General features: G+C 35.3%; 1 protein-coding gene across 2 annotated transcripts; it reads left to right on the forward strand.

The window, feature by feature from the left end:
- The first annotated feature begins 871 nt into the window (after positions 1–871).
- LOC142637875 (U-box domain-containing protein 33-like) lies at positions 872–10,547 on the forward strand. Of its 2 annotated transcripts, none has more exons than XM_075811829.1 (10): positions 872–1,238; positions 1,884–2,005; positions 2,453–2,565; positions 3,257–3,361; positions 3,729–4,164; positions 4,345–4,485; positions 4,749–5,051; positions 5,315–5,839; positions 5,940–6,707; positions 10,057–10,547. In XM_075811829.1, exons 1-10 carry the CDS (start codon positions 1,088–1,090, stop codon positions 10,237–10,239), a joined length of 2,847 nt encoding a protein of 948 aa, XP_075667944.1. In that variant the 5' UTR covers positions 872–1,087; the 3' UTR covers positions 10,240–10,547. The 2 variants fall into 2 exon arrangements, with proteins under 2 accessions (XP_075667944.1, XP_075667945.1); XM_075811830.1 differs by having other exon boundaries at positions 873–1,238; positions 4,348–4,485.
- The last annotated feature ends 2,334 nt before the right edge of the window (positions 10,548–12,881 follow it).

A 12,881-nucleotide genomic window follows, 5' to 3' on the forward strand; every position in this document is an offset into this window, starting at 1 on the left:
AAATAATCCCTTTTAAAATAATGAAACTTATTTTTAATGTATGTTAATGCTAATAGATTCAAATCCGACTGCAAGAAGACCTACACGCTTCACCAATGAATCAAGAAACTCTATCACTGTTTAAATTTAAAATGTCAAAATGCGAAAAGACCTCAGGGGTTTGGACCAGTTCTAAATTAACCACTATGCTTTCAATTGTTTTTTATGCATAGTTGCAAAGAGCATAATAACATACAAACAACCAGCTGGGCCAGCCAGAATCTCAAGACAGACAATCACAAACACAAGCAAAGATAAGATAATCTAAACATACAACTATCTAGGTGGGTATCTAAGAGCTGAACTATATAGAGATGCCCCAAGAGCACTGTACAGTGCTCTGTTCAGCACAGAATTGGAGAAACCGCCTCTGTTTTCTACTCACAATGTACCATGCAATGTTTACTCAACATTACTTAAAATAAAGTTTGGCTTTTATTAACGGGTGGCATGAGGCATCATGCTTTCATTGAGAAAGAATCTATAAGTCTCACTATATTGAGAAGCAACAAAAACAAATAAATAAATATATTATTTTAAGCCACTCGTATGATACCGCACCAAAAAAAAGCTGACCAATTATAATAATTATTATAAAAAAACTCCTTATACTCTACTTCCACGCACTCATTAACTGGACTTATGTGAGGTGGCATCCGAGAAGCTAATCGATTACAATAATAATTAAAATCTCAACCTTAAACCACTTGTTACCTGGACCAGTTAAGTTATTAACAAATGTGACGTTATTTATTCAAAGACGTGCATTGACAATATTTGTTGTGGGATCATGCAATTGGCTCTTCTTAAAATGATGAAAAAAACCTTGACTTTGACCTCGTCGTCGTCTTCACGGCACCATGGAATTTCGCAACTCACTTGCCTATGTTATGCGCAGAAAGTCACTTTACCAAAAACAAAGACATTTTTCAATGCATCTTGACACGCTGTTTTTCTCATCTTCCTATAAAATCTTGTTTCATCAGTGCCCTGCTGTTTATTTCAAAAGCTTGGTGGGAAAAAGTTTGGGTTTGAACTTTGAACCCATATGGAGGATAATATAGTACACGTTGCGGTGGGAAAAAATGTGAAGGAGTACAAACCAATGTTGGCATGGGCGGTATGGACATTAAAGGACTCTGGGGGTAAATCTATATGTGTAATTCATGTTCACCAGCCAGCAAAAATGATCCCAATGAGTAAGTTGTCAACATTTTTGGGCTTTATACATGTGTGCACAAGTGCCTAGCAAATTAATAAAGCCAACAAATATATATGTAGCCAATGGCAATTTATGTCGTGTATCTAAAGTTATTAACTTTGGTGATAATCCTACTTTTGATGTTGCAATTTAAAGTTATGTACTTGATAACTTACTGAAGTTAAGACTTAGTTTACTAGATTTTTTTTTTAAATTCGAACCGAGTGAATTGAGAAGGGTTTGCCTCTTGATGATCATTGTTTTTAAGATTTTCCAGGTACTTGTAGCTGTTTTGGATGGAAAACAGTGGATTAGGATTTGACAATGGATTTTATTGAGGAAAAACCTGGATGAAAAATTGGTTGTAGTTTAAGGGAAATTAAACTTGGTAATTTGATTAGAAGTGCCAGAAATTTTGGTCAATCTGAATAATTTCTTGATTTTGCTGCAAATTTAAGCTAGTAATCGGGTGTTCTTATGAAATTTGGCTGAAGAATTTATTTACTTCTAAGGTTCTACCTAGTTAGACTTCGGTAATTATTAAACATGCCTGTTTCTGGTTTGCAATTTTTATCATCTTTTCAATGGTAGTTGGTACCCATAATGGAATTTATTACATAGTAACTCTATCCTTGGTTTCTAGTGGGAGCAAAATTTCCAGCAAGCTCAATGAAGGAACGGGAACTCAGGGCATACCGGGAACTTGAAAGGCAAAATATGCAGAAAATGCTGGATGAGTATCTGCTTATCTGTTGCCAAATGGGGGTACAAAGCCATCTCCTGTCTCTTTCGATGAATGTGTTATTAACTCAAGTTGTTTCTGAGTCTATTCAGCAAAAAAAAGAAAAAAAGAAGAAGAAAGAGCTGTTTCTGAGTTTTATCAAGTAGATAAGACAACTGAAGCAGTGTGCTCAGTATGATATTCATTTTCATTGGTTTATTTTTCTTTTTTCTTTTCATTTCGAAAGATATGATCTGAGAGCACTGGTCCACAGTTGCAAGATCCTATCACTAGGACTACACACCTGTAGTTCATTTAAAATGTTTCTACCTAATAGGATGTGTGTGTGTGTGTGTGCAATTAGGCTGCAGAGAGCTTCCAATTTTAGCATGATCATTTCAAAAGTATCAGAGTTCATTGGAAATAGTTAAGTTAGCCTAAATGTTTTGAACTTTCTGATTTATTTTGGCATCTATAAATTTCTAATGCAGGTACAAGCAGAATCACGACATATTGAAATGGATAGTATTGAGGAGGGAATTGTGGAACTCGTCTGCCAGCTTGGGATTAGGAAGCTTGTTATGGGAACAGCAGCCTACTCAAAGTACAACCACCAGACTGATTTCTGTTTTTGTTTTACTATCCATGTTTTAACCATCATGTTCTTTTTTATTTCCATTTATACTTATGCAAAATTATATTGCCATTATATCCACTTTGAAAATCCAAAAGGTGCAGTGCATTTGAATGGTTTTCACTGGATGTGCCTTATCTTGGGAGATTTTTTGCGAATTCTGCATACATGAGTGGGCACCAGGTCAGGACCATAGAGAGACTGAAGAATATGGTATCTTAGTTGCCTTCAAAACTTTTTGACCAAGAAATCAGATCAGTTAATAGATAAGAAAGGGTCTATGGTCAGGAATAAGATATATACCAGCCAATTAGTTATTCTTTTTTGTACATGTCTTGAGGTGCATTTACTAGGGGGTGTCATTGATTGGTTGTTCTCTTAACTAAGTGATTAATTATCTTTCCAGTGAAAGATAATATTGTTTATAATTTGTGAAAGGTGTTTACAAGCCATTTCCTGGTTTCTAGAATTTGCAGTTTTATATAAATAAATAAATATATATATATATATATAATGATAATTAATTTCCTTGTTTTATGATGGTTTTTCTCAACATTTGTAGTTTAATTTAATCTCACTAATGGTCCACAGAATTGAAACTTGTATATATGCAACTACACACTGAGATTGCTTACAGTTTACCCCCTGCCTAACATTGCAGGAGAACAATGGACATCAAGTCTAAGAAAGCAAGATACGTGCGCCTACAAGCATCTAAGTCCTGTCGCATACAATTTATATACAAGGGGCGCCTTGTCCACACCAGGTTTGCTTGATGTTTTTGTTTTTAAAACTTTTTGCAGTGCTGATGTATACCAATATATTTGAAATATATTGCATGAAGATATGTACTCCCCAAATGTGAAGCTTCTTAGTGTTAATTGACTGTATGAGTAGCATTTACTAGTTCCAAAATGCTTGATTGGCTACTGAAATAGGGATATTGTTGTACACTTCATACTGCTATAAATGATTTCATTTGTTTATAGGTTCAAAATCTTTCTCGAAATTTTTCTTACTGCTACTGTGTGTGTGTGTGTGTGTGTGTGTGTGTGTGTCTGTAGATATATTAAGATATATTAAATAAGCCTTGATGCCAAGATGATTACTAATGCAAGTACCACATAATATAGGGAAGGTATATTAGATGGAGCAGATGTAGAGGTCAGACCAGATCAAAACTCTAAAACTGAACCATCAAACTATGGGAGATCACAATCTGCGGGGCAAAATATTGGTGCAGCACCTACCAGCTTAGCTCAAGTTTCATTTTGCAGTGAAAGGAATACTAGTATTGACTATACTGTAGGGAGTGGAACAGACATTTCTTCCCTTGATGGTACTGAAGAGTTCTCAACTCCAAGGAGCAGGTCAGTTACAGAAGGGAGTTTTGATGAATGGTTTGAATCTTCAAGGAGGTATCCTCCAAGTTTGGATTATTCAACATGCTTTTCCAGTAGATCAGTTGACATAGCTCGGATTTCATCTGTTAGTTCTGAGGGGAGTGAGTCAAGCACATTTCCTCAGTCCATAGAGAGTCCTTATTGTTTATCTCCTCCTAGTTTACTGGTATGTGCAAAGCAAAATTATCATACGTGAGACTGTATTTATGTTGAGCAGCATTTGCATGTTTATCCAAGCTCAGATTTTGGTTTTATAAGATCATGTCACCTCTCTCGTTGGAAATAAATTGTCTTAGTTGATTCAGATATGACTGGTTTCAAAACTTAAAAAATCAATTGACTCTAGCAGGATGGAAGGGTAGATGAAACTCTCTACGCTCAACTTGAAAAGGCCATGGCAGAGGCTGAACATGCGAGGCGAGAAGCATTTCAAGAGGCAGAGAGGCGTGCCAAAGCGGAAAAAAATGCAATTGAAGCTAAGCGCAGGGTAAACCTTTAGTTTTCTAGCACATCTTTGACCTTTTCCTTTGTATTGGAATTAATGATTAAAAACATATAAGAACTAAAGAATGAAGTTCTCTCTTTTGTTTTTTTTTTAACACAATACCCCTCTACTTAACTAATAAATCACTTAACCATATTTAGGACTGGAAGATGGACATAATCTAACTGCACAATGTATGGAATTTGTTCCGTCACAAACTTAGAAAACATCATACTTAATTAATTCTCCAAATGCATAATTTACAGGCTCAAGTGTTAGAAAGCTTACGCGCTGAGGAATCGAAACAAAGAAAAGAAATTGAGGAAGCTCTAGCAAAAGAGAAAGAGGAACATGAAAAGGTGAAAATTCAGCTAAACAAAGTGATGGAGGATCTCTGGGTTGCCTTCGATAAAAAATCATCACTGGAAAGCCAAATTGCAGAATCTGATAAGATGGTAGAGGAGTTGGAGCTAAGAATTGCATCTGTTGTGCAATTGTTGCAAACTTGTGAAAAAGAACGGAATGAATTTCTGGTGGAGCGTGACAATGCAATTGAAGCTAAGCGCAGGGTAAGCCTACAGTTTTCTAGCACAACTTTGAGCTTTTCATTTGTATTGGAATTAATGATTAAAAACATATAAGAACTACAGAATGAAGTTCTCTCTTTTGTGTTTTTTTAACACAATACACCCTCTACTTCACTAATAAATCACTTAACCATATTTAGGACTGGAAGATGAACGTAATCTAACTGCACTATGTATGGAATTTGTTTCATCATAAACTTAGAAAACATCATACTTAATTAATTCTCCAAATGCATAATTTACAGGCTCAAGTGTTAGAAAGCTTATGCGCTGAGGAATCAAAACAAAGAAAAGAAATTGAGGAAGCTCTAGCAAAAGAGAAAGAGGAACATGGAAAGGTGAATATTCAGCTAAACAAAGTGATGGAGGATCTCCGGGTTGCCTTAGATAAAAAATCATCACTGGAAAGCCAAATTGCAGAATCTGATGAGATGGTAGAGGAACTGGAGCTGAGTATTGCATCTGTTGTGGAATTGTTGCAAACTTGTGAAAAAGAACGGGATGAAATTCTGGTGGAGCGTGACAATGCAATAAAAGAAGCTGAAGAGTTGAGAAGAAAAAAAGTTGAATCCTCAAGCACGCGAATGCCTCAATTCTCCGAGTTCTCATACTTAGAGATTGACAAAGCAACTCAAAATTTTGATCCATTTCTGAAAATTGGAGAGGGAAGACACGGGAACACGTATAAAGGTATCTTGCGTGAAATCCAGGTGGCTATAAAAGTGCTACACCAACGTAACTTGCAAGACCCCTCAGGATTCCAAAGTGAGGTAGGACGATTAAACTGTTTTGTACATTGAATTTGGCCATTCCAATCGAATTGGGCCTAAATTGATCAAAAATATGGCATTGTATATGGTTCTATTTCAGGTTGATACATTGAATAAGTTGAGGCATCCGAATCTTGTTACATTGCTCGGATACTGCCAAGAAGTTCAGGCTCTCATCTATGAGTATCTCCCAAATGGAAGCCTTGAAGATCGACTCAGCTGCAAGGACAATACTGCTCCATTATCATGGCAAATTCGAATATGCATCGCCACAGAATTGTGCTCTGCCCTCATCTTTCTTCATTCCTGTAAACCATTCAGCGTATTACATGGTGATTTGACACCCGCCAAGGTTCTCCTTGATGCCAACTTTGTAAGCAAACTCTGTGACTTTGAAAGGTGTCGTCTACTATCTCATGATCTAAGTTCAAACAACATCACTCTGCGTCGGAAAACTGAGCTAAAGGACACTAGTTTTGCTCATCTTGATCCGCAGTACCATTCAACAGGAGAGCTTACTTTAGAGTCAGATGTATATTCATTTGGAATCACATTGCTACAGTTGTTGACGGGAAGGCCGCCCTGGGGGATAACAAATTATGTGAAACATGCATTAGATGCAGGAAAGTTAGAAGACCTCTTGGATCCTTTGGCTGGAGATTGGCCATTTGAGAAAGCTAAACAGTTGGCTCACTTGGCCTTGAGTTGTAGTGAAGTGTACCGGGAGAACCGGCTAGACCTTGCATTGGATGTTTGGCCTGTACTTGAACCAATGAGGGAGGATTTGTGTGGAGACCCGTCCTCACTCCAGCTGAGTACCAAAGAACACTCTGAACCTCCTTCGTATTTTCTCTGTCCCATCTCCCAGGTAGGTTATTGAATTTATATTTATTTTCCAATGCTTTTAATTCAGGTTGACCATTTTAGAATAATGGTTAAGGGTAGGAATGGCAATGGGGCAAGGCGGGCCGAAGGATAGGGTCTTTGTCCCCGTCCCGTATGGTTTTGTCTTGCCCCATCCTTACTTTGCCCTACGCAAACCCTCACCTCACCTCACCCCGTAAAACTCTATTTTTTGTTAATTTTCCTTACAACTAGTACAATTTTTTTAATGAAACATATTTCATTAATAAAAATATACTTTAAATTACAACTAAATTTATTTCATCAAATCAAATCAATTTTTAGAAAAAATTAAATAATATATCCAAGCGTTTAACAAAAAAAAAAAAAATATCATGGTATAACACACAACAAAATAAAGGCAGAGAAACACATTGGTAGAATAAAATAAGCTAATATTGATATATTTGTTTAAATAGTAGTGTTTTAGGGTATGAAAAATTTACAATTATAAACCTTAGCAACGCAAGTAGAGGAAGGGGCGGGACAATGTGGATTTAAAAACTTTAAATTCATCCTCACCGCACCCCGTGATACAGGATTAAAATCTTACTCCATCTCCACTCCACCACCTTTGCAGGACGGGAAAAACCCGCACAAGGTGAAGTAGGGAAGGGCAAGGCAAACTTACCATTCCTAAGTTAAATTTGTCATTTATTAACAACTTAAGTTTTTTGGATAATTGGTAATTTATTAGACCCTATTTCAAACAATTTCCATTTCAAATTTCTTTTGTGTGTGTGTGTGTATGCTTATATATTTCTTGTTTCGTTTTCTTAATTAAAAGAGTCCAAAATCCAAATAGAGAGTGCTTATTCTCACCTTGGAAAGTTTGAAATTTTTCTCTAGAAAGCATCACATCTCTGTGTTCTTAGTCACTAGAGCGGTTGCTGCCCTTGTGCTCATTAGCCATCATGCCAGACCAGAAAAGGCTTCGATACCCGCTGATGCTAAATGGAAGAATGAATCAGACGTAGCCAACTTCTACAATTGATAAAATAACCCTAGAATCCATTAAGAATCATTGAATCTACGAGGGAAAAGACAGACTCCCAAAATATTGGTTTCCAGGCCCAAGATATCACACTCGGGGAGGCTAGTCGACATTCATACTATAAATCGTAGACATGAATTACCATAAATAAATAAATAAATAATAATAATAATAATAATAATAATAAAGTGAAAGTTACTAGATAATAATTAAATTATTGATCTTGGAAACCATCAAAATCAAGAACAAAACTTGGATTGTTTGCTGGCTTTCTTGGTCTCCTTCCTCTCATGCTTTTCCAAATAGTCAAATCCTAAAGGGCATTTGGTTTGCTGTGATGTATCCTTAATGTAATGCACATTACAATAATGTGACATTAAAATTTTTGGTTTATTTTATTTTTTCTAACATTATCATAATTTAAGATTACAAAATATGTCACATCGTCTTAATTTCATCACCTTTCTAAACAATGTAATGCTGTATTTTTATATTGAGATTACATTAATATAAAATTACAATAACGTAATATTACGGCGTAATGTAATATCACGACAAACCAAACATTCCCTAAGTGTCCATATCTAATGGCCAAAGATTTTCTGAACATGTTTGTCCACGAGTTATGTAACTTTGATTTGGAATCTCTGTTTCATGTTGGAACTCTTTCTGCCACAAGCCAACTTCATTGGACTAATTAGGCGAAAATGCACTTTTGGTCCCTACATTTTGGGTCAATTCCCATTTTGGTCCCAAAATTGATTTCTTTGCTAATGTCATCCCTAAAAAAAGAAAATCGTTTTTAAAATGGTCCTTTCCGTCAGGCTAGAAACGGAGAAATCCTACGTGGCTAACGAATGTCTGTTGTTGACGTGGTGCTGACGTGGATATTTAAATATTATTAAAAAAGATTATTTGGCATATTTAAATGCCATGTCAGCATTTTAATTTTTTTAAATAAAGCCACGTCAGAAAATTTATATAAAACAGAAATTAAATTTAAAAAAAAACCTTAAATCTAATTTAATTAAAAAAACTTGTTTCTAAAAAAAAAAAAAAAAAGGTGCTCTTCGTGTTCTTCCCCATCAAACCCAGGAAGAAGAACTCAAACCCACATTCCCAGAAAACAAAATCATTAGTATTTAATAATGCTTAATGGAAAAAAAAAAGGGAGATCTAATTTAATTCCTAGTAGAACTCTTTCAACAAAATCGACACATACACTCTCTCTCTCTCTCTCTCTCTCTCTCTCTCTCTCTCTCTCTCTCTCTCAAACTCAATCAACCATGGAAGATTCATCATCAAAAGACGACAGCCCACGAGTTCTCGGAGTGCTAGAAGCTCTAAAACAAGCCTCGCACGAGTTACAAGCCCACCCGAGCCCCAACTCGGACGAGCTTAACTCGTCCTCCGCCATTAACGCTCTCCGGAGCTTGAAACCGAGTCCGACGCGCTTCTCTCCAGGAGACCCAAATCTCTCTACCCTCTCTCAACACCTTTCCAACCTCAAAGCCCTCCTCGAGACCCTCAAGAATTCACGCCGCCACCACAGCATCCAATCGTTCTTGACTCGCCGAGTCTCGACTCACTCCATCTCCCGAGTCGCGGCTTCCATTGAGTCCGAAATTCAAGCCTGGATCGACCGCGAGAGCATCGAGACCTTGACGCGTGGACTACGCGAGCAACCAAAATTCAACAACGAGGACGAGTTGATAAGGTTTAACAAAGATGTGTTCGTGGGTTTGAGAGAGAGAGAGAGAGTGTATGTGTCTGATTTTGTTTCTGGGTATGTGTTTGTTGTTTGGTTGCTGGGTTTGTTTTCTGGGAATGTGGGTTTGAGTTCTTCCTGGGTTTGATGGGGAAGAACACGAAGAACACCTTTTTTTTTTTTTTTTTTTTTTTAGAAACAAGTTTTTTTAATTAAATTAGATTTAAGGTTTTTTTTAAAATTTAATTTCTGTTTTATATAAATTTTCTGACGTGGCTTTATTTAAAAAAATTAAAATGCTGACATGGCATTTAAATATGCCAAATAATCTTTTTTAATAATATTTAAATAGCCACGTCAGCACCACGTCAGCAAACAGGACATTCCGTTAGCCACGTAGGATTTCTCCGTTTCTAGCCTGACGGAAAGGACCATTTTAAAAACGATTTTCTTTTTTTAGGGATGACATTAGCAAAGAAATCAATTTTGGGACCAAAATGGGAATTGACCCAAAATGTAGGGACCAAAAGTGCATTTTCACCGACTAATTATTATCATCACATAAAATGCATTCCTTTTTTTTTTATGAATGTTCTATTTGCAATCTTGCAGGACGTCATGGAAGATCCTCATGTGGCAGCGGATGGTTTTACTTATGAAGAGAAGGAATTGAGAGAATGGTTTGACGGTGGACATGACACTTCACCAATGACAAATTTGAAGCTTGAACACTGCAATCTTGTACCCAATTTTGCTCTTCGTTCAGCCATTCAAGATTGGCAACAAAAACTTTGAAATCTGTATTTTTCTTTTCCCCTTAGGTTTACATATTTTTTTTATACCACCTGGTCCACCCCACAGGTGCATTAGTATTTCATTTTTTTTTTAGGGAAAAAAATAATAGATCAATACATTTTTTTCTTCTTTGTTAAATCATAGATTCTGCTGGAGAATAATATTGCATGATGTTGTATTACATAATGGTCTTGTCTTTCAGCTCAGCCAGTTCTGATTATAGGTTCACACTTAAAATGAATGTAAAAATGTCAAGAGTCTTGTAATTCAATATGTACTCCCTAACTTTTTTAATAGAGGTGTTCATGGTTCAAATTCTCCAACTATTAAATTTATCCCCAAAAAAATAAAAAGGAAAGACAAGCTTAAATCCTAACACCACTTATGAGTTTTTTGGTTGAGATAGTTGCTACTCACTCCTCTACCACTCCTATCTATTGTAAAATTCGTAGCACGATTCAAATTGCCATAATTACGGTTTTCATGAAATGGACTAGACATATCAAAATTGACTGCCATTCTATCTCCGCATCTTCTTCAAGCTACTATGTAGCTTTGCTTATGTAATCTCGACACCAACTTGTTTGATATTATTACCAACTCTCATCCACATTCACAAGGGTGTTTTTATTGATAGTCTCCAAAACTCAAGTTAGTTTCCTACGGCCCACTTTGTGCTATTGTAATTCTATACTATAGTAGTTCTAGACTCTGATCTATAGGCCCCTCTGTACATGGTAGAATTTCTCAAAACAAAATTTATTCTTTCAGTTTCAACACTCTTATCGCAGAAATGTACCAAGCAGACCACCCACATCCTCCAGGTAGTCCAAATCATATAGGACAGTGATTGTTTCACAATGTGTGCACAGGACACATAATTAAAATTGTGTTTTAAAAACATGATTTCAATTATAATTGTAAAATTGTGTTTTCAAAACATGATTTTACTATTTCACAATTATTTTTAAAATTGTATCTTGAAGTATATACAACAATATATAAGCGTACACAGCAATAATTAGCAAATATAATATATGAATAAATATCAATATGAGAAAGAAAGACTTGTACCACCAGCTAAGAGAAGAATGGTCAACCCGCTGCACACCTTGACTATCAAACATTCCCCTTCTGCTTGGCTAAGCAATTTAATTGGGGTATATGACTAAAAAACGTGCACTACATCGTAGTTGTCACTTGTCATTGGAAGATGCTGGGTTGGAACTTAGGAAGTTCTATATGAACTATTCAGATAGAGTATTTCTCTTTTTTCTTTTTCTTTTTTCTTTATTTAGAACTTGGAAGATTAAGCATTATGTGCTCTATTTATTTCTTTTCTTTTTTTAAGTTATCTTCTTTCTACATTCATTCCTTACGGAGGAGTGAATAATTTCTCTCCCTCCCTCTAATTAAATTTATAGTCAAAAAAAGATGAGAATAACTGAATCTTATGGACACATTCAATTTCATACTCCGTTGATTTGTCAACTTATATAAGAGTAACATCATTTTCACATAGATCTATAGTACTCAATTTATTATGCACAAATCCTAATTTAACACCACATTTTCCATGTCAATTTTAGATGAGTTGGTCGACAAAACAAAATGAAATAAAAAATTTAGAAACTTGTAGGGGAGAAAAAAAATAAAGCGCGTGGAGTATGTAAAGTTCTTAGGGGAAATAAAAAGGTTTTAAAACATTATCTTATTCCCAAATTTTTTATGGAATTACAACTTGTTTTATATCAAAAAAAAAAAATTCCCACTTGTATATCCATTATTTTATGTTATTTTCTAATATTTCCTATAATTTTTAATCCATTGAATTTTATTTTATCCTCCTAAATCACTTATTCACCCTCTTCTACAATTGGAGTATACAAGATTGTCTCAATTTTTTTTTTAAATCAATTTTGAAAATTGTTTTTTTTTTTTTATAGTCCATGAATGGACTTTTTTTATTTTAATAATTCGCTTGTTAGATTAAGAGCATAAATATTTATACTCGGTACATCTTTATTGAAAATACTAAGAGATATCAATTGAGATACAAACTCTTAGCAAATAAAATTCATCTTTATTTCTAGAAATTGTAGTAAAAACAATCCCTAAATGTCCATGATCAAGTCATATGGCATTCTATGTTGTTTCCAAATTTCCAATAGAGATGGTCAAGTTTGAATTCCTTCTCCCCTCTTGCAATAAAAAATAAAATCCCTTAATAATCCCTTTTAAATTAATGAAACTTCTTTTTTTATTTGTTTATGTATGTTAATGCTAATATATTCAAATCCAACTACAAGAAGACCTACACCAATGAATCAAGACTGTTTAATTTTTAAAAGGGCAAAATGCAAAAATACCTTAGGGGTCTGGGTCAGTTCTAAGTGACCACTATGCTATCAATTGGCCTTTATGATAGGAAAATTTTTTCCAAAAGAAACATGTATACAACTATCTAGGAGGGCACCTAAGAGCTGAATTAGAGACGCCACAAGAGCACTGTACAGTGCTCTGTTCAGCACAGAATTGGAGAAACCACCTCTGCTTTCTACTCACCATGTGCTGTTTACTGAATATAACTTGCAATCTAGTTAGGCTTTTGTTAATGGGCAGCATCGTGCTTCCGTTAAGAA

Source organism: Castanea sativa, chromosome 6 (genome assembly GCF_040712315.1).
Source record: "Castanea sativa cultivar Marrone di Chiusa Pesio chromosome 6, ASM4071231v1".
Lineage (NCBI taxonomy): Eukaryota > Viridiplantae > Streptophyta > Magnoliopsida > Fagales > Fagaceae > Castanea > Castanea sativa.

Bases quoted from the DNA above. Each gene is read 5' to 3' on its own strand.
- LOC142637875 (XM_075811829.1), top strand. From the start codon at position 1,088: ATGGAGGATAATATAGTACACGTTGCGGTGGGAAAAAATGTGAAGGAG. The intron at 1,239-1,883 runs GTAAGTTGTCAA...CTTGGTTTCTAG, and splicing joins AGCAAAAATGATCCCAATGA to TGGGAGCAAAATTTCCAGCA. The intron at 3,362-3,728 runs GTTTGCTTGATG...CACATAATATAG, and splicing joins GGGCGCCTTGTCCACACCAG to GGAAGGTATATTAGATGGAG.